Source organism: Lonchura striata, chromosome 6 (assembly GCF_046129695.1).
Source record: "Lonchura striata isolate bLonStr1 chromosome 6, bLonStr1.mat, whole genome shotgun sequence".
Lineage (NCBI taxonomy): Eukaryota > Metazoa > Chordata > Aves > Passeriformes > Estrildidae > Lonchura > Lonchura striata.
The window spans coordinates 68,937,889-68,964,431 of NC_134608.1; the positions used below are offsets into that span (position 1 = coordinate 68,937,889).

The 26,543-nt window shown below is 52.4% G+C and overlaps 2 protein-coding genes across 2 annotated transcripts in view; one reads left to right on the plus strand and one right to left on the minus strand.

The window, feature by feature from the left end:
• The window catches only part of LOC144246561 (uncharacterized), a 1,050,450-nt gene that overhangs the window by 767,937 nt on the left and 255,970 nt on the right, over window positions 1–26,543 (minus strand). The window contains exons 5-6 of the mRNA XM_077784471.1: window positions 24,598–24,606; window positions 13,478–13,729 (exon numbers count right to left, since the gene is read on the minus strand). Of these exons, the coding sequence (XP_077640597.1) occupies window positions 13,478–13,729; window positions 24,598–24,606 (261 nt within the window). The remainder of the gene's footprint in view (window positions 1–13,477; window positions 13,730–24,597; window positions 24,607–26,543) is intronic.
• Window positions 981–1,913, plus strand: LOC144246444 (olfactory receptor 14J1-like). Its single transcript, XM_077783837.1, has one exon. The coding sequence runs from the start codon at window positions 981–983 to the stop codon at window positions 1,911–1,913; it is 933 nt and encodes a 310-aa protein (XP_077639963.1).

The window sequence follows — 26,543 nt, forward strand, 5'->3', positions numbered from 1 at the left end:
CAGGGAAGGAGAGAAAACAAATCCCAGAAATGCTGAGGCAGGGAGAGTTTAGAGATGTCCAGAGGATCCCCTCCAGTGCAGCCCCTCCCTCTGCACAAGCCCCCTCCCTCCTGTGCCCCAGCCAAGCCTCTGCCCTCAGGGCCGGGGCTCCAAGGCGTGCAGCCCCTCCTGTGCAGGCAGAGCTGCAGCAGAGCCGTGGGGCAGCTCTGCAGCCCCGGGCCCAGTTCCCTCTGCAGAGCACAGGGCTGGGAGCAGCTGCCCGTCACTGGGGGCTCTGGCAGGGGCACAGCTGGCTCAGGGTGACACAGCTGTCCCCAGTGCCTGGCTCTGGGCAATGCTGGCAGTGCAGCCAGGGAAGGAGCTGCACCTCCCTTCATCCAGTGCCATCAGAAGGACACTTGAAAGTGTCCCTGAGATTTCAGTCCAAGCTGGGAGCTTCAATGCAGAGTGCAAAGCTGTCCTAGAGAATCTCTGATTTATGAGATTTATGGGGAAAGGTAGAGGTGTTGTGACACTGAAAATGCTGCTGGGTTGGTGAAATGAGCAAGGTCAGTCCTTGGCTACAAATGTGGAGCGGTGCTGGGGTGGATCCATCTGCTCTTACCTGTACCTGAGGTTTTGTAAGAGAAACATGGGAGTGTGACCATCCTTCATGTGAGAAAAATGAAAGCCAAGAGAAGCTCCAAACAGAATGAATAATCTTATCCTCTCAGTCTCCACTCATTATCTTTCCTCAGAAAACTCACTGTATTCATCAATGAGATGGAGATATGCTGAGGGTTTCTGATATCCAGGAATACCAGGAGAAACATGGAGGCAGCATAAAAAGAAAACCACAAAACTCTCAAATACAGAAGTGTATACATCTGTGTTACAGAGGAGGGTGTATGGGAAATGGCGTTAACTTTAATTACAGGCATCTCCTCTAACTCTTCACTGTCCTTTCTCCATGAACAGGTGCCCATGTGCAGCCACAGCAAATGTCCAACAGCAGCTCCATCAGCCACTTCCTCCTGCTGGCACTGGCAGACACGCGGCAGCTGCAGCTCCTGCACTTCTGCCTCTTCCTGGGCATCTCCCTGGCTGCCCTCCTGGGCAACGGCCTCATCATCAGCGCCGTAGCCTGCGGCCACCACCTGCACACGCCCATGTTCTTCTTCCTGCTCAACCTGGCCCTCAGCGACCTGGGCTCCATCTGCACCACTGTCCCCAAAGCCATGCACAATTCCCTCTGGGACACCAGCATCATCTCCTACACAGGATGTGCTGCCCAGCTCTTTTTTTTTGTGTTTTGCACTACCACAGAGTTTTCTCTCCTGACCATCATGTGCTACGACCGCTACATGTCCATCTGCAAACCCCTGCACTACGGGACCCTCCTGGGCAGCAGAGCTTGTGCCCACATGGCATCAGCTGCCTGGGCCAGTGCCTTTCTCTATTCACTGCTGCACACAGCCAATACATTTTCCCTGTCCCTGTGCCATGGCAATTCCCTGGGCCAGTTCTTCTGTGAAATCCCACAGATCCTCAAGCTCTCCTGCTCATATTCTAAACTCAGGGAACTTGGGCTTCTTGCTGTTAGTATGTCTTTAGGAGTCGGATGTTTTGTGTTCATTGTTTTCTCCTATGTGCAGATCTTCAGGGCTGTGCTGAGGATCCCCTCTGAGCAGGGACGGCACAAAGCCTTTTCCACCTGCCTCCCTCACCTGGCTGTGCTCTCCCTGTTTATCAGCACTGTAATGTTTGCCTACCTGAAGCCTCCCTCCATGTCCTCCCCATCCCTGGATCTGGCCCTTTCAGTTCTGTACTCGGTGGTGCCTCCAACCCTGAACCCCCTCATCTATAGCTTTAGGAACCAGGAGCTCAAGGCTGCAGTGTGGAGACTGATGACTTTGCCATTTCAGAAACATTAAACTGCTGGACATTTTTTTCAAAGCACGTGTAATAAAAGTTGTTTTGATATTTCTTGTTGGCTTCATTTTGCAGATTCTTATTCTTTGTTTTAGTTTTTTCATCTTGTCCACAATAAATGAAATTTTTTGAGCCATTTCTCATTTTGTTTCTCTCACTCTTCCCTGTGGCCACAGACTGTTTCAATGAGGGGTTGCGCTCTTGGTGGGTTTCAAGATACTAAAGGATCTCCCAGCACAGTTTTCTGCAGAGATGCCCTTTTGTTGCCTTCTCTGGAGCTGCAGCAGAAATATCTGTGTGCAGAGCTGGGGCAGATCAGTGCTGGCACAGCAGCTCTGCTCCTGCTGGCCACACCATTCCTGATCCAGGCCAGGAGCCATTGGCCTTCTTGGCCCCTGGGCACACGGCTGGCTCATGTCCAGCCTGCTGTACATCAGTCCCTGCAGGTCCCTTTCTGCCTGGCTGCTGTCCAGCCCCTCTGTCCCCAGCCTGTAGCGCTGCAGGGGTTGTTGTGGCCAAAGTGCAGGACCCATCACTTGGACTTGTTAAACCTCCCCTTGTTGGATTTGGGCCCTGGATCCAGCCTGTGCAGGGCCATGTGCAGAGCCCTCCTACCCTCCAGCAGATCAACACTCAAATCCAGCTTGGTGTCATCTTTGGTTGCATGAGGCCCCTCAGTGTCACAATGTCCCCTTGGTTACACCGGGCCCTGCACTGTCACACTGGTCTCCTTGGTTCCATGGGCCCCAAAATGTGACAATGGACTCCTTGGTTCCATGGGGCTTCACACTGTCCCAATGTTCTCCTTGGTACTGCAGCTTCACGGTGGCTCCTTGGTTCCATGGGGCCCGAGGTGTTGTGGCGCGGCATGCGCTCCTCTCGCCGCGGCACTCCGAGCCGTGCCGGGCTGGGCGGTGAGGGAAGAGAACGGGCGGCCGCTTCCCCCTGCAAGCTCTGCAGTCTCAGTTCGTGGCGCGCGGGGACAAACGAAGGCGACACGGGACTTGGGGGTGAACAGGATGGTTTTATTCAGCGAGCCCCAAGACCCCCTTGAGAGGGGGGCAAAGGTTTTATACAAGAATTCAGGAGGACGGGTGTAGGAACAGTAACCAATAAGGGAATAGTAGGGGAGGAGTTTAGGGCAGAATTAACCCATCACAATCTTAGCAGAGGAAGCAAGGGAGTGGAATAGTACAAATGGATCAATAGAGTGTTGAGCCTCACTAAATAGACAGGGAATGCTCTGGAAGCTGAGGAGGGGGCTAGGATGAATGACAGGGAAGGTTCCAGGGAAAGGGGCAGGGAAAGGGAGGATTGGCAACTTGGAGATGAGGGGGTTAGGGGAGAGCTAGGGAAGACTGACACTGGGGAGAGGAGGAGATTAGGGATGGGCGGGGGGAAACAGATATTAAACAAATATCAAATTAAAGACACACCACCGCACCGAGGGTGTCACAAAGGCCCCATGATCACATGAGGTCCCACACTGTCACAATGCTCTCTGTGCTTCCACAAGTCCCCTCAGTGTCACAATGGACTCCTTGTTTCCACGAGCCCACACAGTGTCACAACGGCCTTCCAGATTCCCTGAGGCCCCAGAGTGTCACAGTGGACCCTTGGTTACACAAGGTCCTGCAGTGTCACAATGTCCCCTTGGTTCCATGAGGCCCCGCAGTGTCAGAAGGGCCCCTTGGTTCCCCTGGGCCCTGGACTCTCCCAATGCTCTCCTTGGTTTGGCAGTGTCACAGTGGTGAAACCCCTCGGTCACACGAGGCCCCGCAGTGTCACCATGGCCTCTGTGGTTCCACCAGGACCCAGTGTCACGGGGACTCCCTGGTTCCATTTGGCCCCTGAGCACCACAATGGAGCCCTGGTTCTATGGGGCTGCACAGTGTCACCATGGTCCTCTTAGTTCCATGAGGCCCTGCACTGTCACAATGGCCCCAGAGTGTCCCAGTTATCATAGAATGACAGAATCAAACAGGCTGGAAAATACCTTTGGGATCATCAAGTCCAGGCAATGTCCTAATACCGCCTTGTCACTCAGACCATACCACTGAGTGCCACTGGAGAGGGACAGTGACTCTGCCACCTCCCCCCTGGCCTGCCCATTCCAATGTCCACTCACCCTTTCTGTGAAGAACTTCTTCCTCTTGTCCAGCCTAAACCTCCCCTGGTGCAGCTGAAGGCTGTGTCTTCTTGTCCTGCCCTCCAGCAGATCCACACTCACACCCAGTTTGGTGTCACCTGCAAATCTGGGGATGGTGGGCTCAATCCCCTCACCCAGATCATCTGTGAAGATGTTAAACAGGACTGGGCCCAACACAGATCCCTGGGGGACAGCACCAGGGACTGGACACCAGCTGGGTGCAGCACCATCCCCACCCCTCTCTGGGCCCAGCCTCCAGCCAGCTCTTCCATCTCCCAGCCAGGAGGGAACCTGCCCAAGCCATGGGCTGCAGCTTTTCCAGGCAATGCTGTCACAGACAGTGTCCATGGCTTTGCTGAAGTCCAGATGGACACATCCACAGCCTTTCCCACACCCACAGGTGGGTCACTTGGTTATAAAAGGAGATCAGGTTGCTCAGGCAGGACCTGCCCCTCTTAAATCCATGCTGGCTGGCTCTGACCCCTTGGCCATCCTGTGGGTGCCCTGTGGTGACTCTCAAGGTGATCTGTTCCATAACCTTGCTGGGCACCGAGGTCAGGCTGACAGGCCTGGAGCTCCCCAGATCCTCCTTCCAGCCCTTCTTGGGGATGGGCTCACACTGGCACCTCCAGTGCTCTGGGACCTCTCTGGTGAGCCAGAACTGATGGTAAATGATGGGGAGCAGCTTGGGGAGCTCATCCACCAGCTCCCTCATCCCCCTAGGATGGATCCCATCTGATCCCATACATCTGTGAGCATCTGAGTGGCTCAGCAGGTCAGCAGCTGCTTCCTCCTGGATTACAGGGGCCTGTTCTGCTCCCTGTGCCCATCTACCAGCTCAGGAGAACTCTTGTCCTGAGGACAATCTCTCCATATATTGAAAATTGAGTCAAACAAGGTGTTAAGTACCTCAGCCTTTCCCTTATCTTTAGTTACTCTATTTTCCACTGCATCCAATAAAGAGTAGAGGTTCTCCTTATACCATGTTTTGCTATTAATCATAGACACGTTTGTTATTATTTTTCACAGAAGTGGCCAGGTTAATCTTTAATTGAAATTTCACCTCTTTCCTTTTCTATTTCTGCATGATGTAACAACCTCCTTAAACACTTGCTAAGTTGCCTGACCTTCTGTCCAAAGTTAATGCTCTCTCTGCTTTCCCCTGAGTTCCCACAAAAGCTCCATGGGCAATCAGGACAGTGATTTTCCTCACCAGCTCATCTTTTGCCTCACTGGGACAGGCTGCTCCGTACTCCTTAAGATTGCTTTCTCAAAATGTGTCCATCGTTCCTGAACCCCTTTGTTTTTAAGGGCTCTTTCCCTTAAAAAAAATTAGAACCTAATTTTGTACTCCCCAAACTTGCATCCTAAATAGGCCAAAGTCTGCCCTTCCTCTTTCCAGTGTGGAGGTTTTGTTGCTGCCCCTCCTTCTTTCACAGATCATTGAAAACTTGATTATTTCCTGGTCACTGTGCCCCAGGCAGCCTTCGAACCCCACATCTGCCACCAGCCCTTCTCTGTTTCTGAACAGCAGGAGACAAAGCTATCCTTGGGAGTGGAGTGTTACCAAAAATTCGGTAAAACAGAAAACTGCTTAACACCAGTGCAGCATTATAAGCAGCATTCTTTATTCAGGGGGATGCACGGGGGATAGCTCCTCCCAAAGCTGAGCATGCTGAGTACAGGAAAGTTTCTGTTCATATTCTGTATTTTGCACACATATTCATGTATTGTGCTGGACTAAACACACATGTGATAATCATTTCCCCAAAATCATTAACATATTTTCCCTCCCCTTTACCTATGTGTTCTTCTGTCCTGGGGGTCTCTCTGGTGGTTTTTGGTGGTCAGGGGCCCCAATGTTCCTGTGGGCCTGGCTGAGCTGGCAGGACACAGAGGCTGGTGAACTTCCAGTTCCCCTTGTCCCACAGTGGGCATTGTGGGGTCTCCATAGACCTGGGGTTTTGGAGAACAAGCTCCAGGTGTCGGCTCACTTGGTGGAGACAATTTATCATCTGGTTACATGAGGTCAAAGAGTGGGCTATGACATCCCATGAGTGGTTAATGTGATGTCATCAAGAAGTTATGACATCATAGGCCGGCTCTGTGACATCCCAGAGCAGGCTTAGAGATCACAGGACAGAGCTCTGAAATTGCAGAGCAGACTGTGACATCACAGAGTTGGCTGTGACATCAGAGACAAGCTGTGTGACATTACAGAATGGGCTGTGATATCTCAGAGAGGCTGTGTGATATCCCAGGTGGGCTCTGTGAGGTCACCGGGTTGGTCACTCCGCCCCAGATCCCCCTCACAGTTTCTCCCAACAAGTCCAATGCTGTTCATGCCCAGCAGGGTCCCTGTCCCCTGGTATCCCCCCGGTCCCCCTGGAGCCACAGCCTCCACCAAAGGATGTTCCACAGGATCCACCCCAGAGCCTGACATGGGGACAAGGGGCCAGGGCTGTGTGACCAGGACATCAAGGACGTGGATTATCCAGGTCCCTGTGGCCTGGGTTGGGTTCCCCAGGGCAGGAAAGATGTCTGGCAGCTGGAGCAGGGTTAGGGAAGGGCCTCCAAGGTGGGGCTGGAGCCCTTGGGCTGTGAGAAGAGGCTGAGGGAGCTGGGCTTGTCCAGCCTGGAGCAGGAAAGGCTGAGGGGCTCCTCATCCCAGCCTGGCAGTGCCAGCGAGGAGGGGATGGAGAACACAGAGCCAGGCTCTTCACCAGGGGGCCTGGTGGGAGACAGAAGCCAATGGGTGGAAGGGGAAAGAGGGGAGATCAGCCAGGCCAGGAGGAGATGAAATGAGTCAGGCGGGTTTCAGCATTTCCTCAACACCAAAAGCAACCTGACCTCCCTTCTTCATCCACCACTGACAGCTTTGCAAATCAGAAATTGTTTGAGCTATTTTTCCCCCACTTCAGGATGAGCATCCTGATACAAGAATGTAATTGTGTTTATATCTATCACAGAACCACGTTTGTCTGAAATTCATTCTAGCATGGAAATCATTAGTGGATGGTGGACTCATCAGATGCTGCTAGAACAATGCACATAGCTCATGGCAGAGCATAGTTGTTATTAAATTATGTCCTGTTCAACTATGGTCCTTTGGCCATAGAGAGAAACTTTCTGTGCCTCTGACTCTGACCAGTTCCTGACCCCCAAAGGACACAAGCCTGATGAGTTGTGGTTCCCACTCCAGTGGTGGCACTGGGAGTTCCCTCCATCCCCAGAGCAGAGCTCCCTTGTCCCAGAAAGTCCCTAGCAATGCAGGGATGAAGGAAACAGGACAGACTGTGGGATCAGGGGCAGGGTACGGCCAGGGATTTGGGGTGGTTGTGAGCCCAGGGCAGGACCCGGCCCTTGGCCTTGGTGAACCTCATCCCATTGTCCTGGGCCCATGGCTCCAGCCTGTCCAGATCCCTCTGCAGAGCTTCCTGCCCTCCAGCACAGCCACACTCCCACCCAGCCTGGGCTCACCTGGAACTGCCTGAGGGTGCCCTCAATGGCCTTGTCCAGATCAGCAATAAAGAGATTTCACTGACCTGGCCCCAGTCCTGAGCCCTGGGAACACCCCTGGATGTGACTCCATTCCTCAGCTGCTCTGAGTGCCAGGGCTTGGATGGGGGAATTGGTGGGTATGGGGTAGGGACAAAGTATGATTGATTGTGAGCTATGAAGGGCCTTGATTTTCATGTCTATTCCAACTGCATGCGAAGTTTGATTCAGTGTCATCTGGACATTGAACATATCAATAAATTAACAGAAAAAAACCCCAACTAAACAGGACCTACAAAATATTTTTTCACTGTCTTTTTAAATATAATGTATTCACTTTGAATAGGCTTCTGAAACTTGTCTAATCAACCACAAAAAATTTCAAAACTTAAATTATTCCTTGAGGCTTGGCTTGTTAAGGTGTTCTGAATGTTAATGAGCCCTGGAGCACTGAATTCCTGAACTGAAGAGCTGAAGGCTGAAGAAGCCTCTGGAGCAGTAAAATTCAGCAGCAGCCTCCAAGTTGCTGAGGATGTCAGCAGCCCCCACTGAGGCCATCCCTGCCCAGAGGCCCTGGAGGAATGGGCAGACAAGGAGAGCATCCCTGGGTTTGGGGCAGCAGAACTCGGAGGCACCAGCGGCTCCAGCTGGGAAATGGAGTGTGGGATGGGGCTGTGAAAGCCCTGCCTGGGCTGTGCCAAGCAGGACACACAAGCCCTGACCCCCATCCACTAAAAAACTCTCTCAAGGTGACATTTAAAAGGAATGACAATTATTTCTGTCCTCTGAGTTGGATGGACTGGAGCAATACTATCAAGAGATACTCAGGAGCTCTAAACAACAAAACAGCCTTTACTGGGAAATTTAGAAAAATCAGAGAAACTTTGGCAAATGTTTTAATATGGCATTCAATCAACAAAAAAAACTTCTCAAGGCATTAACTTGGCCCATTCAACTTCACAAACTCTAAGCCTGTTCAATTTTAAGTTAATCAAAATTTGCAAGAGTACAGAAATAGAAGAAGTAGACACAGAAAGAGAGAAAAATAATACTTAGAGAAGCACACACAGAGCTACCAACTACTGGATTCCAGCAATGTTCAGCTGGAAATTCCAAGAGGAGGTAGGGTCAAGATGTGTGCTTGCCTTGTGGTCAGCCTTAAATACCCCTTGGTCTTCCTGAGCCCTTCCCCCAGGTGGGACTTGGGGCCATTTGGTCACTCAGGAGCTGGGCTGGGGCTCCAGAGGTGGCTGTGGAGCATTGCCTGTGCTGTGCCAGGGACTGGCAGACACTGCTGGGCTGGGATAGAGGCTCTGGGGGGATTGGGGTTCCAGGGCAGGGCAGTGCTGGGGTTCCAGGGCAGGGCAAGGCTGGACCTGCCCCTTCCTCCCCCACACTGAAATGTTTCCAGCCAGCAATCTCCTCCAGTCTGTCACAACAGTCAACATTGGTGGTGAAATCCCAATATGGCCATTGACACCTGCAGGAGAAGGACAGTTGTTTTCTATAGGAAGGAAAGCCCCAAGCCCCAGTGAGAAGAGACCCTGCAGGTGCCAAGCTGTCAGGCAGCCCCTGGAGGTCAAACCAGCCAGACCTGTTCCATGTTCCCTTGGATCCTTGGGACCCCACAGTGTCCCAGTGGTCTCCGTGGTTCCCAGGCCCCACAATGTCAAGTGACTCCTCTATTCCATGAGGCCCAAAATGTCACGATGGACCTTTGGACCCTGGGGGTTTGCGATGTCACAATGGTCTCCTTTGGCTCCACAGTGTCACAATGGAACACTGATGACACGAGGCCCTGCAGTGTCACAATGGACCTTTGGTTCCCTGCAGCCCTGCAGTGCCACAAAGGCCTCTTGGTTTCACGAGGCCCCACAGTGTCACAATGGTCCTCTTGGTTCTGTGGGGACCCCCCATAGTCACAATGTTCTCACTGGTGCCATGAGGCCTCACAGTGTCACAATGCTTTGCTTATTCTGTAGGGCCTCATAGTGTCCCAAAGGTCTCCATGATCCCATGAGTCCCCTCAGTGTCACAATGATCTCCTTGGTTCCATGGTGCCCCACAGTGTCACAATGGCCCCTTGGTTCCATGAGGCTGTGAAGTCTCTTAATGGTGTCTCCATGATTCCATGAGGCCTTGCAATGTCACAACGGGTCTTTGGCTCCCTGGGTCTCGCCGTGTCACAATGGTCCCTTGGTCCCATGACACCCCAAAGAGTCATAATGGTCTCCACAGTTCCATGAGGCCCCACAGTGTCACAGTGGACCCTTGGTTTTATGGGGCCTCTCAGTGTCACAATGATCCCGACATTCCATGGAGCCCCACAGTGTCACAATGGTCCCTTGGTCCCAGAGGCCCCACAGTGTCACAATGGTCCCTTGGTTCCATGGAACCCCACAGTGTCACAATGGTCCCTTGGTCTCACAGGCCCCACAGCGTCACAATGGTCCCTTGGTTCCATGGTTCCTGTGCTGGTGCATTCCCCCCTCCCCTTCTCAGGCCGCCCTGCCAGATGAGAAATGCTCGCTGGCCTCGGCCTTGGCCAGCAGCCCCTGGGCTCAGCTCCTCTGGAGCTCAGCACAAACACGCTCTGCTCCAGGCACTGCTGCTGCCCAGCCAGCTCCTGGCTGCTTTAGGAGCAGCCCTGGGAACTGTTTGTGTTCCCTCAGTGGCACAACATCCCTGTTCTCACCCTGCCAAAGAAAGCTGCTGATGCCAAGTGCGGCCAGGATGAAACAAGGCTGGGACTGCAGCCCCTCTCTTGGGGCCCTACAAACAGCGCTCCAAAAGGAGCCCTTGGAGCTCTCCTGGGCCAGCGACTCCCTCTGAGTGGGGCCTCTCCGAGCCGGGAACTCTCCCGTTTGCTGCACTGGGGATCCCCAACAACGAGGGAGCCTGGGCGATCCCCCCACTCCTCCAGGCTCAACCCTTCCCTGCTGGGGAGATGCCAAAGCATCCCCAGGAGCATTTCCCTGCCCTCAGGGGAATTTCTCACAGGTGCCTCGCACTGACTCTCTGTGTCTGTGTGCACACAGGAGTGCCTGTGCTGGGGAAATGTGGCAGAAATGCTGCTCCCTGAGGGGTCTGACTGCCTTGGATAGCAGAGCCAGTCAGGCCTGTAGGTAAGGCTAAATCACAAGGTCTAAGCTAAGTGGAACGCTGCTAAGAGTTTTTCTTTTGCTAAGTTCATATGTTTAATATAAGTTATATGTTAAATTAAATATTGTTAAATGTTATTCCTGTTTTAAATTGCATAGTTATAGATTATAAGTTAGGTTAAATACTGTTAAGCTCTGTTCTTTTGCTAAATTGTTAAGTTTAATGTAGAAATCAAGGTAAAGGTACAAGGTAATTCCTATTAGGTTTTAGGTCTGTTAAGGTTTTGGGCCATATTCCTTTTATCCTTGCCCTCATTTTTTTTGTGTCACACACACAGGGGCAGTTCTCAATTCATTTCTGGTTTGATTGCCTGGATTTTGTTTGGTTTTGTTGTTGCTTTGTTTCCTTGCTGTGCCTGAAGTGCCCAGTCAGGAGCAGAGTGAATCTTGCCAAGGAACTTTGTGCTGCTGTCACTTTAATATTAAATCTGGTTTTTGCTGGGGATTTTTTCAGCGCTCTCAAGCCCTCGTTGGTCACAGGGTGAAGGAGCCCTGGCCCAGGCTCTGGCCCTGGGGGACACGGGGACGCTGCCGGGGGGTCCCTGTCCCCCTGTCCCAACCCCCATGGCTCCAGCCCCCGTCCCCATGTCAGGCTCTGGGGTCGATCCTGTGGAACATTCTCTGGGGGAGGCAGCGGCACCGGGGGCGGGGGAACTTGGGGGGACAGGGGACCCCGCTGTGCATGAGCAGCGTTGGACTTCTCTGGGGGAACTGGGAGGGGGCTAGGGCAGAGTGACCTCCCCAGTGACCTCACACAGCCTCTCAGATGTCACACAGCCATCTCTGTGATGTCACACAGCCCAGTCTGTAATGTCATACAGGCCCTGTGATGCTGGGCAGTTCCGGCGCCATCCCAGCAGTGGCCTCTCCCTCCTGCCCCATTCCTCAGCTGGTGCCGCCCTTGGGGCACTGGGCCTTGTCTTCCTCTTCTCCCTGGGCATCCCCTGCCGCCTGCCCACCCAGGTTGTCCTGGGGAGCTGCTGCCCCTGAGCCAGGGGCTCTGCTCTGCTGCCTTGGGCACCCCGGGGTTCCCAAAGCACCCCACGGCCAGGCTGGACCCAGAATGTCACAATGTCCCCTTGGTTCCATCAGGCCCCGCAGTGTCACAGTGCTCCCTGTGCTCCCTGAGGCCCCACATCACCCAGCCCAGGCCATTGCTGTGGTTCCAGTCCCTCCCAGTATGATCCCAGTGATTCCCAGTCTCTCTCAGTATATCCCACTTGATCCCAGCATGCTCCCAGTCACACCCACTTCCTCCCAGTTGCTTCCAGCATAATTCCAGTTGCCCAGAACCACTTCTAGCCACCCTCAGTGCAGTACCAGTTGCTCCCAGGATATCCCAGTTGCACCGACCATGGTCCAAACTGCCCTCAGAATGTTCCTGGTCACTCCCAGTATGATCCCAGTCCCCCTCAGTGTTGTTCCAGTTCCACCCAGTATGTTCCCAGTTGCACCTAGTCACCCCTAGTACAGTCCCGCTCACTGCCAGTATGACCTCAGTGGCCCCCATTACAGACACAGTCACTCACAGTTGCCCTCACTTGCCCCCAAAATGGTCCCAGCTGTTCCCAGTGTTGTCCCCTCCAGTATGGTGCCAGACACTTCCAGTATATTCCAATTGCCCCCAGCATGCTCGATCCCAGTCACCCCAGAGTCCCCAGTATGGTTCCAGTTGCCCCCAGGATGACCTCACTCATTCCCAGTATATCCCAGTTACCTCCAGCAGGCCCCCAAGCCCCCTCCCAGCACCACAAATGGCCCCAAGAGCCACAACAGCCTTTCTCAGTCCAACCAGGAGTCCCTAAAACCCCTCCCAGCCCTCCATGGAGCTGAGTGGGAGAGGTTGGTGGACAGGAACATCCTCAGCAAGGGTCAGCTAGGACACTTCAGCAGCAATTTGGGCATATTGTGGGGAACACTTGGACTGGGCAGACCCAGGCCAGGGACTAGGACAGACAGCCGGAATTCATGGAGAACAGATGAGGTCAGATGGACCCATTCTGCTGGAACAACTACAAGAGCATGGCCATGTCCCTTGGCTTGGATGGTCCCAGAACAACCAAATCCTCCCCTTAACCTCAAATTCACATTCAAATCCCAGTAAAATGATTCAGCTTTAGATCTCTTTACTTGATTTCTTTATTTTTACCCCAATTCTAGCTGTTCTGATGGGATAAACAAGGAGATTATTCAGGTGGGAAAAGATCTCCATGATCATCCATTATTGCTTGATGCCACCAGAAGAAAAAGTGACACAGCAGGTAAGAATTTCTTGGGCTTTAAAGTCAAAGAAACAGCTCTTCCCAATTAATTTTCAATGTTGATCAGAGTCCCGATGGATTTTCCTGGTCTGTGTTCATCCAGGTGTCTATGGGCATCCAGGAGGATTTGAAGACCACTTTCCAGGTGTCTTCTCATCAGGGATCACAAGGAATGTGGGTCACCAGGGCTCTGACCAACATGGGTCTTCTAAAGGGGGATGGAGGTGGAGCAGCACACGAAGCTCTTCCTGAAGTCGGGGCACTCACAGGGCTTCCCTTACCTGTGCCTAAGTTGGTGTCGAGTCAAGTGAAAGCTCCTGGAGAAGCTCTTCCCACACTGGAGACACTCAAAAGGCTGGTGTGGATGTGCCGGTGCCTGACAAGGTGGGAGTTTTGCTTGAAGCCCTTCCTGCAGTCGGGGCAGCGGAAAGGCCTCTCCCCTTTGTGAATCCTCTGGTGCTTGCAGAGATCAGAGCTCCACCTAAACCTCTTCTGACACTCGGGACACTCATAGGGCCTCTCCCCAGTGTGGATGCGTTGGTGGATGATGAGTTCTGAGCTCCAGCCGAAGCCCTTCTCACAATCCCCACACTTGTAGGGCCATTCCCCGGTGTGGATCATCTGGTGGCGGATCAGGTGGGATTTCCGCCTGAAGCTCTTCCCACACTCCGAGCACTTGTACGGCTTCTCCCCATCATGAAGCTGCTCATGGACCACCAGCTCTGAGCTCTGGCTGAAGCTCTGCCCACCTTCCTGACACTGGGTGTGTCTTTCCTCCTCAGATGACCCTGGGCTGGTTTTGCAGCCCCTCCTCCTGTGGGATGTCTGGGGCTTTTCCTCCCCGTTGGGTTCCTGTGATGTGGAGCCAGTCAAAATGGCCTCTTCCATGAGGTTCTGCTGCAGGGATTTGTCCTTCCTGGTCTCCATCTGCAGCTCCTGCTCTGGGGGAGGAAGGACAAGGAGAGGATGGGATTTGCCAGAGGGAAGGGCAGGGAGATCCCCCGAGTGCGTCCCTTGCAGGAGGGCACCAGTAGCGGGGCTGTCCTGCAGCTGGGGGCCAGGCTGGGCTGGGAGATGGAACAGGAGAGAGGGGGAAAGGGGCACTGACTTCCTCCTCACCTGCCTGGGCATCCCAGGGCATCTTCCTCTTCCTCGCAGCCTCCTCCTCCATCTGGAAGATATTTGGAGATGGGAAATCTTGTTTTGAAAGGAAAACAAGGGATGAGCACAGTGAGTTTTGTACTGGTTTGAAGGTAAACCAGTGGGAGAGTCTAAGCCAGAATGACAATTTAATAGGAAAATTAAGATCAAAGCTATGATACAGAAAGACTGGTTTAAACTCACAGAGTCAGAATATAGCTTGACACCCTGATAATCAGGATGGTGGTAGCAGGATGATGAAATGGTGGCTGCAGTCCGGCTGGAGTGATGAACATGATTCTGTTAAAGCAGTGATCCTGTAGAAGGGTCTGGTCTTCCTCTGAAGGTCCAGTGGTGCTTATGGAGCTCTTCTCCTCTGGGAATGCAGCAGAAAAAGTGGTTGTGGTGTTGCAAGGGTGAGATTATATCCAGGCAGGAATGCTTGGTTCCTCCCCCTGGGCGGAGCATCCCACAATGGGATGATGTAATTTTATCAGTGCTGCAGTGACACTCAATGGCCCATTAAGAGAAGATGGCCCCTGGAGGGCGTTATCAGGGCTGAGCCATGGAAGAGATAAAGAACACTGCCCCACCTGTTGATAACAGTTTATGGAGATGGGGACTGAAAACACTTTTGGTTACATCTGACACTGTAACCGGAAACAGTGAGGCAATCCCTGCTCGGGGTGGGGGGTGAACACCACCCCCCTTACCCAAACTGGCTCCGGTGTAAAACCCCCACCCTGGGAAGGCCACACACACAGGGGACAATGCCACACTTGCCCTGCTCCAGGGGAGATCTCTGTCCCTGTCACTCCCTTGCTCTCCCCCCTTTTCTCTTTCTTTCCATCTCTCTCTCTACCTCACATTTACTGGTCAATAAAATCCACTTTGGATTTGGTCTCCTTAGCAGCTTAATTGTGGCAGAGGCATCTCTCCAACAATTTTGTTAACCAGATTGTGACATTATTTTGGCACAGTGAGTTCAGGGCACTGTTGTCTGACCCCAAGTGTGTTTGACAACAGCATGGTTCCCTCCTCTGAGGGGGTTTTGCCTCTTTCTGGAGGATCTCTTGGAAACTTGGATGCACCTTTCTCTGAGCAACTTATGGAAGAACTTATGAAGACAATGGCTCTTGTGGGTGGCCAGTGTAAAGATAATATTTTCTTGTCTTTTCCTGCAAAGTTTGTTAAAATCACTGAAAGAAAGGTAACAAATGATACCAGCAAGACTGATAAGTCCTACAAGAAGCCCAGCTCTCACTAAATTCCTGAATAACTCCCAAATTCACAGGTTTGGAGGTTTTGTCCAAATATGAGAATCAATATCTCCTTCGTCCCTGTCACCTTTGTCATAGCTACACAGCGCAGTCCCTTCCTTTTAATAATCTGTATTGGGCCAAATTTTCACTTTTCTTTTATTGGAACCTGCTAGCAGCTGAGCTGGAGCTGCATGGGAACTGATGAAACTTGGAATTGCCACAGAATCGCTTCTATTCTTGGTTTATTCATGTTTGGGATTTGTTTGCATTTCCATCACAAGTGACTTGTGAGAAAATCAAATATTCATCAAAGTACTTTATGCAGCGTTATGTTTGATTTCTGCAAGTTTATTTTGTCTGGTTCCCAGGGGATATTCAAGGGGTCTCTGTCCCCTCACCCTGGGGGATGCTCAGGGGGTCTTCATCCCTCTGACCTCAGGGAAAGTTTGTGCAGGGCTGGGGACCAGTGGCTCTGTGTCCCTCTCACCGCTGAGGGTGCTCGGGGCTGGGGGGGCTCTCCGACCTTCTCATCCTTGGGGAGGCCGGGGGGTCTCTGTCCCTCTCAGCCCTGGTGTGACCCCACCCAAACATCATCAGGGTCAGAAGGACAGAGCCCCCCACAAACCCCCAGAAGGGCTGAACCTGGGATTTGGTTTGGGGCTGAGGATTTAGGAAAGGGCTGGAATTGGGTCTGGGGTTGGAGTTGGGGCTGAGATTTGGATTAGAGCTGAGATTCGGGTTAAGGCAAAATGTGGGATTGGCTTTAGGGCTGAGGCTGGGATTGGGTCTGGGCCTAGATAAGTTTGGCACTGGGCTGAGATTAAATACGGAACTCTGAGTGTGTCTAACCATGGAGTGAGATTGAGACCAGGATCAGGGTCAGGGTTGGGACTGAGCACACACAGGGGGATGTCACTGCAGGATGTCCCTGGCATTGTCCCAGCCCTCCTCAGGCACATCCAAACATGGGGGCAGTTGGGTGCTCCAAGATCCAGGTGCTCCCATGCAGCCCCCCAATACCAGGTGAGCATTCCCTGAGGGCTGCCCTGAATGTGACCCTTGGGGCTCTGGGATCAGCCCTCACATCCCTGTGGGAGCAGCTGCAAACATGATGAGAGATTTTTCCCCTCCTCTTTCTTGTGGAAGGGTGAAGCCCAGCTGTCCTTTTCTCCTGCTGCCTCCTTCTCTCCTCAGCTGAGGATGTCAAACTCCCCAGGAGCAGGAAAATCCCCATTCCCTGTTTCCTGTGGCTGCAGCCTGGAGCATCCGCTCAGAATGAAGAACTTTCTGACAGCCCTGCTGAATGACACCAGGAGGAGGTTGGTGAAAAAGTGAGGAAATTGTGTTTTGATTGGAAATACAAGCTACAAAATTATTTCTTTTCATCCCATTCATTTTCAGTCCATGGCATTTCTGTTTTCAGAGTGCTACCTTCTCAGCTGATTGTGTTTGTGTCCTCCTTTCTCTCCTGCCTTCCTTCACCTGCTCTGTTTCTCTCTCAGTGTCTCACTTGACCCAGGGCAGCTCTTACCAAAGGCCCTGCCCTGATTTAATTCCCAGTCCATGAGCTACAACAACCATGGGTGAAGTTATGAAGGCTGGCAGTGAAATGTCACTGTAGGATCTTGCTCCACTTGGCTTTTGGGTCCTTGTTAAGAGCTTTGCCTTCAAGGGCAGGAACATCTTTTCCTGTCTGGGAACATCTTTTCCTGTCTGGGAACAGGAATTCCAGCCCCTGGGAGTGTGTGCCATGGATCCCAGAGGGGCATTCCCGAGGCTCTCAGGGTGCTGCTCCTGCCGTGCCTCCCAAGGAGCTGTGCAGGGCAGGGGACAAGGTGCATCAGCTGTGTGAGCTCCCAGAGCACACAGCAAAGGTGGATTTGCTGGGCATTTTCTGGCACATTCACAGCTGGAAGCAGAGGGAAGAAGGAAAGGGAAGCGAGTCCCTGACAGAATCCCAGAACTATTGGGGTAGGAAGGGACCCTGCCCGCAGGTCCCAATCCCGTGAGGGAGTGTCAAGATCTGTTTGGAGGACCAGGGTGTCATGATGTTTCATTTACCAATCCCCAAAGTGCAAAAAGGCAAACAGCAGGGGACCATCACTTTAATCACAACAAATGCACCTTTATTATAGAGTGCCAACAGCAAATGCAATAGAGGGAACAGAAAGGAAAGAAAGGATAGAAAGAAAAGGAGGGGAAAGGGGATTATAGGTACCAAGGCAGACAAAATCCTCTCTGGTCCAGACAATGACAATCCATTTTCTTGTGTCGGGGAGAATCTCAAAATCTTGGTAATCTCAGGGGTCTTTCATGGTCCTCTGTCTAAGGGGGGGAAACAGGCAAAAGAAAATGAAAGTCTATTGAAGTAATTGAGGGGGAACAGGTAGAATGAAGAATAAGTCCATTGAAGCCACCGAGGAGAAACAGGTCATGTTTTCAGCTGTGAAAGAGAGACATTGTCTTCTTAGTCCATCAACCACACCTGGGAAACATCTCACATTGATCAGGCCAGCCTTCCTCCCTGTGGTGGGGGTCTCAGTCTCAGTCCTTGGGAGGGGCTTCGATCTCTGTCTGTCACAGTGGTCACGAGAGAGATGAGGGGTCTTCCGTGGGAGATCATCAGAATTACCCCAAAGTTCATTTGGCCAAGAGGTGGGAAAATCCGTGGGTTGAGCAGGTATCATGAAGCCAGTGTGAGCGCGTAGAACAAGCCACTCCTTGCCAGGTCCTTGCCAGGCCCTGCTTGAAGCAGTGGTCTGTGGTGGTACAGCAAATACACCTGCAAAAATAATCATCCATCTCTCCAAGCTGGAACTCCAATCAGGGTCTCCAGCATCTCAGTCTCTGCCATTGCGGCAAACATGAGGCAAAAATGAGGGGAACTTGGGACCGTCTCTTACACAGGGTGCTGATGTCCTTTGAAGGGGAACGATCCCCACATGCGTCCAGCGCTGCAATAAACATACCGTCCATACAACTCCTTACAGGATTTGTGGGGATTGATTTTCTATCTGCGTTTCAGCAGCAGAGCTAGCAGACTAAACAGCACATTTTACCTATGTTAGCAAGCTGCTAATACTTCAAAACAGCACATTTCACCTAAATCCAAATGGATTTCTACCCTGTTAAATTTAACCTGTAAAATACCCTGTTTCAACGCCCAAGCACATCTTGGCTGAGAGGGACAGAGTCTCCCCCGAGCACTCCCCTGGCACAGGGGTGAGAGGGTGAGAACAATGGAGACCCCCCTGGGGAATGGCTTGGGGTGACCGGGAGAGAGACACCTCCTCAGGAATGGCCTGGGGTAACAGGGATAGGGACAGGGACAGCCCCTGTGGAATAGCCTGGGGTGAAAGAGATGGGGACAACCCCTCAGGGAATGCCCTGGGGTAACAGGGCCTAGGACTCCCCTGGGGAATGGCCTGGAGTGACAGGGAAAGGGACAACCCATCCAAGCCCCTCCCAAGCATCCCTCAGGGTGAGAGGCACAGAGACCCCTCGAGCATCCCCTGGGGACCAGGTTAAACAAACTTGCCAGAAATCAAACTTAACCCTACAGAAAATACCTTGAGGAATATTTGCTCTTCCCACAAGTCACTTGTGATGAAAATGCAAACAAATCCCAAATATTAATAAACTGACAATACAAGCAATTCTGTGGCAATTTCAAATTTCACCACTTCCGGCACAACTCCAGCTCAGCTGCTGGCAGGTTGTGATAAAAGTGGACATTTAGCCCAATACAGGTTATTAAATGGGAGGGAAAGCTCAGTGTAGCTGTCACAAAGGAGACAGGTAGCAAGAGAAAATGATTCTCACATTTGGTAAAGCCCCAAAGCCTGTGTATTCAGGAGTTATTTGGCATTTAGCTACCTTAGCAGGGCTTCTTGTGGGACTTTAGTAACCTTTTGTTCCTCACTGCGTGGTGAATGATCCCTGCCAGTCTTGCTGGTATGATTTTATCCCTTTCTTCCAGTGATTTTAACAGACTTTTCAAAGAAGGAAAACAAAATATTTTCTCTACACTGGCCACCCACAAGAGCCATTTTCCTCATAAGTTCTTCCATAAGTCTCTCAGAGGAGGCTGCATCAAAATTTCCAAGAGTTCCTCCAGAAAGAGGCAAAACCTCCTCAGAGGAGGGAACCATGCTGTTGTCAAACACACTTGGGGTCAGACAACAGTGCCCTGAACTCACTGTGCCAAAATAATGTCACAATCTGGTTAACAAAATTGTTGGAGAGATGCCTCTGCCACAATTAAGCTGCTAAGGAGACCAAATCCAAAGTGGATTTTATTGACCAGTAAATGTGAGGTAGAGAGAGAGATGGAAAGAAAGAGAAAAGGGGAGAGAGCAAGGGAGTGACAGGGACAGAGATCTCCCCTGGAGCAGGGCAAGTGTGGCATTGTCCCCTGTGTGCGTGGCCTTCCCAGGGTGGGGGTTTTACACCGGAGCCAGTTTGGGTAAGGGGGGTGGTGTTCACCCCCCACCCCGAGCAGGGATTGCCTCACTGTTTCCGGTTACAATGTCAGATGTAACCAAAAGTGTTTTCAGTCCCCATCTCCATAAACTGTTATCAACAGGTGGGGCAGTGTTCTTTATCTCTTCCATGGCTCAGCCCTGATAACGCCCTCCAGGGCCATCTTCTCTTAATGGGCCATTGAGTGTCACTGCAGGACTGATAAAATTACATCATCCCATTGTGGGATGCTCCGCCCAGGGGGAGGAACCAAGCATTCCTGCCTGGATATAATCTCACCCTTGCAACACCACAACCACTTTTTCTGCTGCATTCCCAGAGGAGAAGAGCTCCATAAGCACCACTGGACCTTCAGAGGAAGACCAGACCCTTCTACAGGATCACTGCTTTAACAGAATCATGTTCATCACTCCAGCCGGACTGCAGCCACCATTTCATCATCCTGCTACCACCATCCTGATTATCAGGGTGTCAAGCTATATTCTGACTCTGTGAGTTTAAACCAGTCTTTCTGTATCATAGCTTTGATCTTAATTTTCCTATTAAATTGTCATTCTGGCTTAGACTCTCCCACTGGTTTACCTTCAAACCAGTACAAAACTCACTGTGCTCATCCCTTGTTTTCCTTTCAAAACAAGATTTCCCATCTCCAAATATCTTCCAGATGGAGGAGGAGGCTGCGAGGAAGAGGAAGATGCCCTGGGATGCCCAGGCAGGTGAGGAGGAAGTCAGTGCCCCTTTCCCCCTCTCTCCTGTTCCATCTCCCAGCCCAGCCTGGCCCCCAGCTGCAGGACAGCCCCGCTACTGGTGCCCTCCTGCAAGGGACGCACTCGGGGGATCTCCCTGCCCTTCCCTCTGGCAAATCCCATCCTCTCCTTGTCCTTCCTCCCCCAGAGCAGGAGCTGCAGATGGAGACCAGGAAGGACAAATCCCTGCAGCAGAACCTCATGGAAGAGGCCATTTTGACTGGCTCCACATCACAGGAACCCAACGGGGAGGAAAAGCCCCAGACATCCCACAGGAGGAGGGGCTGCAAAACCAGCCCAGGGTCATCTGAGGAGGAAAGACACACCCAGTGTCAGGAAGGTGGGCAGAGCTTCAGCCAGAGCTCAGAGCTGGTGGTCCATGAGCAGCTTCATGATGGGGAGAAGCCGTACAAGTGCTCGGAGTGTGGGAAGAGCTTCAGGCGGAAATCCCACCTGATCCGCCACCAGATGATCCACACCGGGGAATGGCCCTACAAGTGTGGGGATTGTGAGAAGGGCTTCGGCTGGAGCTCAGAACTCATCATCCACCAACGCATCCACACTGGGGAGAGGCCCTATGAGTGTCCCGAGTGTCAGAAGAGGTTTAGGTGGAGCTCTGATCTCTGCAAGCACCAGAGGATTCACAAAGGGGAGAGGCCTTTCCGCTGCCCCGACTGCAGGAAGGGCTTCAAGCAAAACTCCCACCTTGTCAGGCACCGGCACATCCACACCAGCCTTTTGAGTGTCTCCAGTGTGGGAAGAGCTTCTCCAGGAGCTTTCACTTGACTCGACACCAACTTAGGCACAGGTAAGGGAAGCCCTGTGAGTGCCCCGACTTCAGGAAGAGCTTCGTGTGCTGCTCCACCTCCATCCCCCTTTAGAAGACCCATGTTGGTCAGAGCCCTGGTGACCCACATTCCTTGTGATCCCTGATGAGAAGACACCTGGAAAGTGGTCTTCAAATCCTCCTGGATGCCCATAGACACCTGGATGAACACAGACCAGGAAAATCCATCGGGACTCTGATCAACATTGAAAATTAATTGGGAAGAGCTGTTTCTTTGACTTTAAAGCCCAAGAAATTCTTACCTGCTGTGTCACTTTTTCTTCTGGTGGCATCAAGCAATAATGGATGATCATGGAGATCTTTTCCCACCTGAATAATCTCCTTGTTTATCCCATCAGAACAGCTAGAATTGGGGTAAAAATAAAGAAATCAAGTAAAGAGATCTAAAGCTGAATCATTTTACTGGGATTTGAATGTGAATTTGAGGTTAAGGGGAGGATTTGGTTGTTCTGGGACCATCCAAGCCAAGGGACATGGCCATGCTCTTGTAGTTGTTCCAGCAGAATGGGTCCATCTGACCTCATCTGTTCTCCATGAATTCCGGCTGTCTGTCCTAGTCCCTGGCCTGGGTCTGCCCAGTCCAAGTGTTCCCCACAATATGCCCAAATTGCTGCTGAAGTGTCCTAGCTGACCCTTGCTGAGGATGTTCCTGTCCACCAACCTCTCCCACTCAGCTCCATGGAGGGCTGGGAGGGGTTTTAGGGACTCCTGGTTGGACTGAGAAAGGCTGTTGTGGCTCTTGGGGCCATTTGTGGTGCTGGGAGGGGGCTTGGGGGCCTGCTGGAGGTAACTGGGATATACTGGGAATGAGTGAGGTCATCCTGGGGGCAACTGGAACCATACTGGGGACTCTGGGGTGACTGGGATCGAGCATGCTGGGGGCAATTGGAATATACTGGAAGTGTCTGGCACCATACTGGAGGGGACAACACTGGGAACAGCTGGGACCATTTTGGGGGCAAGTGAGGGCAACTGTGAGTGACTGTGTCTGTAATGGGGGCCACTGAGGTCATACTGGCAGTGAGCGGGACTGTACTAGGGGTGACTAGGTGCAACTGGGAACATACTGGGTGGAACTGGAACAACACTGAGGGGGACTGGGATCATACTGGGAGTGACCAGGAACATTCTGAGGGCAGTTTGGACCATGGTCGGTGCAACTGGGATATCCTGGGAGCAACTGGTACTGCACTGAGGGTGGCTAGAAGTGGTTCTGGGCAACTGGAATTATGCTGGAAGCAACTGGGAGGAAGTGGGTGTGACTGGGAGCATGCTGGGATCAAGTGGGATATACTGAGAGAGACTGGGAATCACTGGGATCATACTGGGAGGGACTGGAACCACAGCAATGGCCTGGGCTGGGTGATGTGGGGCCTCAGGGAGCACAGGGAGCACTGTGACACTGCGGGGCCTGATGGAACCAAGGGGACATTGTGACATTCTGGGTCCAGCCTGGCCGTGGGGTGCTTTGGGAACCCCGGGGTGCCCAAGGCAGCAGAGCAGAGCCCCTGGCTCAGGGGCAGCAGCTCCCCAGGACAACCTGGGTGGGCAGGCGGCAGGGGATGCCCAGGGAGAAGAGGAAGACAAGGCCCAGTGCCCCAAGGGCGGCACCAGCTGAGGAACGGGGCAGGAGGGAGAGGCCACTGCTGGGATGGCGCCGGAACTGCCCAGCATCACAGGGCCTGTATGACATTACAGACTGGGCTGTGTGACATCACAGAGATGGCTGTGTGACATCTGAGAGGCTGTGTGAGGTCACTGGGGAGGTCACTCTGCCCTAGCCCCCTCCCAGTTCCCCCAGAGAAGTCCAACGCTGCTCATGCACAGCGGGGTCCCCTGTCCCCCCAAGTCCCCCCGCCCCCGGTGCCGCTGCCTCCCCCAGAGAATGTTCCACAGGATCGACCCCAGAGCCTGACATGGGGACGGGGGCTGGAGCCATGGGGGTTGGGACAGGGGGACAGGGACCCCCCGGCAGCGTCCCCGTGTCCCCCAGGGCCAGAGCCTGGGCCAGGGCTCCTTCACCCTGTGACCAACGAGGGCTTGAGAGCGCTGAAAAAATCCCCAGCAAAAACCAGATTTAATATTAAAGTGACAGCAGCACAAAGTTCCTTGGCAAGATTCACTCTGCTCCTGACTGGGCACTTCAGGCACAGCAAGGAAACAAAGCAACAACAAAACCAAACAAAATCCAGGCAATCAAACCAGAAATTAATTGAGAACTGCCCCTGTGTGTGTGACACAAAAAAAATGAGGGCAAGGATAAAAGGAATATGGCCCAAAACCTTAACAGACCTAAAACCTAATAGGAATTACCTTGTACCTTTACCTTGATTTCTACATTAAACTTAACAATTTAGCAAAAGAACAGAGCTTAACAGTATTTAACCTAACTTATAATCTATAACTATGCAATTTAAAACAGGAATAACATTTAACAATATTTAATTTAACATATAACTTATATTAAACATATGAACTTAGCAAAAGAAAAACTCTTAGCAGCGTTCCACTTAGCTTAGACCTTGTGATTTAGCCTTACCTACAGGCCTGACTGGCTCTGCTATCCAAGGCAGTCAGACCCCTCAGGGAGCAGCATTTCTGCCACATTTCCCCAGCACAGGCACTCCTGTGTGCACACAGACACAGAGAGTCAGTGCGAGGCACCTGTGAGAAATTCCCCTGAGGGCAGGGAAATGCTCCTGGGGATGCTTTGGCATCTCCCCAGCAGGGAAGGGTTGAGCCTGGAGGAGTGGGGGGATCGCCCAGGCTCCCTCGTTGTTGGGGATCCCCAGTGCAGCAAACGGGAGAGTTCCCGGCTCGGAGAGGCCCCACTCAGAGGGAGTCGCTGGCCCAGGAGAGCTCCAAGGGCTCCTTTTGGAGCGCTGTTTGTAGGGCCCCAAGAGAGGGGCTGCAGTCCCAGCCTTGTTTCATCCTGGCCGCACTTGGCATCAGCAGCTTTCTTTGGCAGGGTGAGAACAGGGATGTTGTGCCACTGAGGGAACACAAACAGTTCCCAGGGCTGCTCCTAAAGCAGCCAGGAGCTGGCTGGGCAGCAGCAGTGCCTGGAGCAGAGCGTGTTTGTGCTGAGCTCCAGAGGAGCTGAGCCCAGGGGCTGCTGGCCAAGGCCGAGGCCAGCGAGCATTTCTCATCTGGCAGGGCTGCCTGAGAAGGGGAGGGGGGAATGCACCAGCACAGGAACCATGGAACCAAGGGACCATTGTCACACTGTGGGGCCTGCGAGACCAAGGGACCATTGTGACACTGTGGGGCTCCATGGAACCAAGGGACCATTGTGACGCTGTGGGGCCTGTGAGACCAAGGGACCATTGTGACACTGTGGGGTTCCATGGAACCAAGGGACCATTGTGACACTGTGGGGCCTCTGGGACCAAGGGACCATTGTGACACTGTGGGGCTCCATGGAATGTCGGGATCATTGTGACACTGAGAGGCCCCATAAAACCAAGGGTCCACTGTGACACTGTGGGGCCTCATGGAACTGTGGAGACCATTATGACTCTTTGGGGTGTCATGGGACCAAGGGACCATTGTGACACGGCGAGACCCAGGGAGCCAAAGACCCGTTGTGACATTGCAAGGCCTCATGGAATCATGGAGACACCATTAAGAGACTTCACAGCCTCATGGAACCAAGGGGCCATTGTGACACTGTGGGGCACCATGGAACCAAGGAGATCATTGTGACACTGAGGGGACTCATGGGATCATGGAGACCTTTGGGACACTATGAGGCCCTACAGAATAAGCAAAGCATTGTGACACTGTGAGGCCTCATGGCACCAGTGAGAACATTGTGACTATGGGGGGTCCCCACAGAACCAAGAGGACCATTGTGACACTGTGGGGCCTCGTGAAACCAAGAGGCCTTTGTGGCACTGCAGGGCTGCAGGGAACCAAAGGTCCATTGTGACACTGCAGGGCCTCGTGTCATCAGTGTTCCATTGTGACACTGTGGAGCCAAAGGAGACCATTGTGACATCGCAAACCCCCAGGGTCCAAAGGTCCATCGTGACATTTTGGGCCTCATGGAATAGAGGAGTCACTTGACATTGTGGGGCCTGGGAACCACGGAGACCACTGGGACACTGTGGGGTCCCAAGGATCCAAGGGAACATGGAACAGGTCTGGCTGGTTTGACCTCCAGGGGCTGCCTGACAGCTTGGCACCTGCAGGGTCTCTTCTCACTGGGGCTTGGGGCTTTCCTTCCTATAGAAAACAACTGTCCTTCTCCTGCAGGTGTCAATGGCCATATTGGGATTTCACCACCAATGTTGACTGTTGTGACAGACTGGAGGAGATTGCTGGCTGGAAACATTTCAGTGTGGGGGAGGAAGGGGCAGGTCCAGCCTTGCCCTGCCCTGGAACCCCAGCACTGCCCTGCCCTGGAACCCCAATCCCCCCAGAGCCTCTATCCCAGCCCAGCAGTGTCTGCCAGTCCCTGGCACAGCACAGGCAATGCTCCACAGCCACCTCTGGAGCCCCAGCCCAGCTCCTGAGTGACCAAATGGCCCCAAGTCCCACCTGGGGGAAGGGCTCAGGAAGACCAAGGGGTATTTAAGGCTGACCACAAGGCAAGCACACATCTTGACCCTACCTCCTCTTGGAATTTCCAGCTGAACATTGCTGGAATCCAGTAGTTGGTAGCTCTGTGTGTGCTTCTCTAAGTATTATTTTTCTCTCTGTGTCTACTTCTTCTATTTCTGTACTCTTGCAAATTTTGATTATCTTAAAATTGAACAGGCTTAGAGTTTGTGAAGTTGAATGGGCCAAGTTAATGCCTTGAGAAGTTTTTTTTGTTGATTGAATGCCATATTAAAACATTTGCCAAAGTTTCTCTGATTTTTCTAAATTTCCCAGTAAAGGCTGTTTTGTTGTTTAGAGCTCCTGAGTATCTCTTGATAGTATTGCTCCAGTCCATCCAACTCAGAGGACAGAAATAATTGTCATTCCTTTTAAATGTCACCTTGAGAGAGTTTTTTAGTGGATGGGGGTCAGGGCTTGTGTGTCCTGCTTGGCACAGCCCAGGCAGGGCTTTCACAGCCCCATCCCACACTCCATTTCCCAG

Excerpts from the sequence above, each read along its gene's own strand:
- LOC144246444 (XM_077783837.1), top strand. The coding sequence starts at position 981 with ATGTCCAACAGCAGCTCCATCAGCCACTTCCTCCTGCTGGCACTGGCA.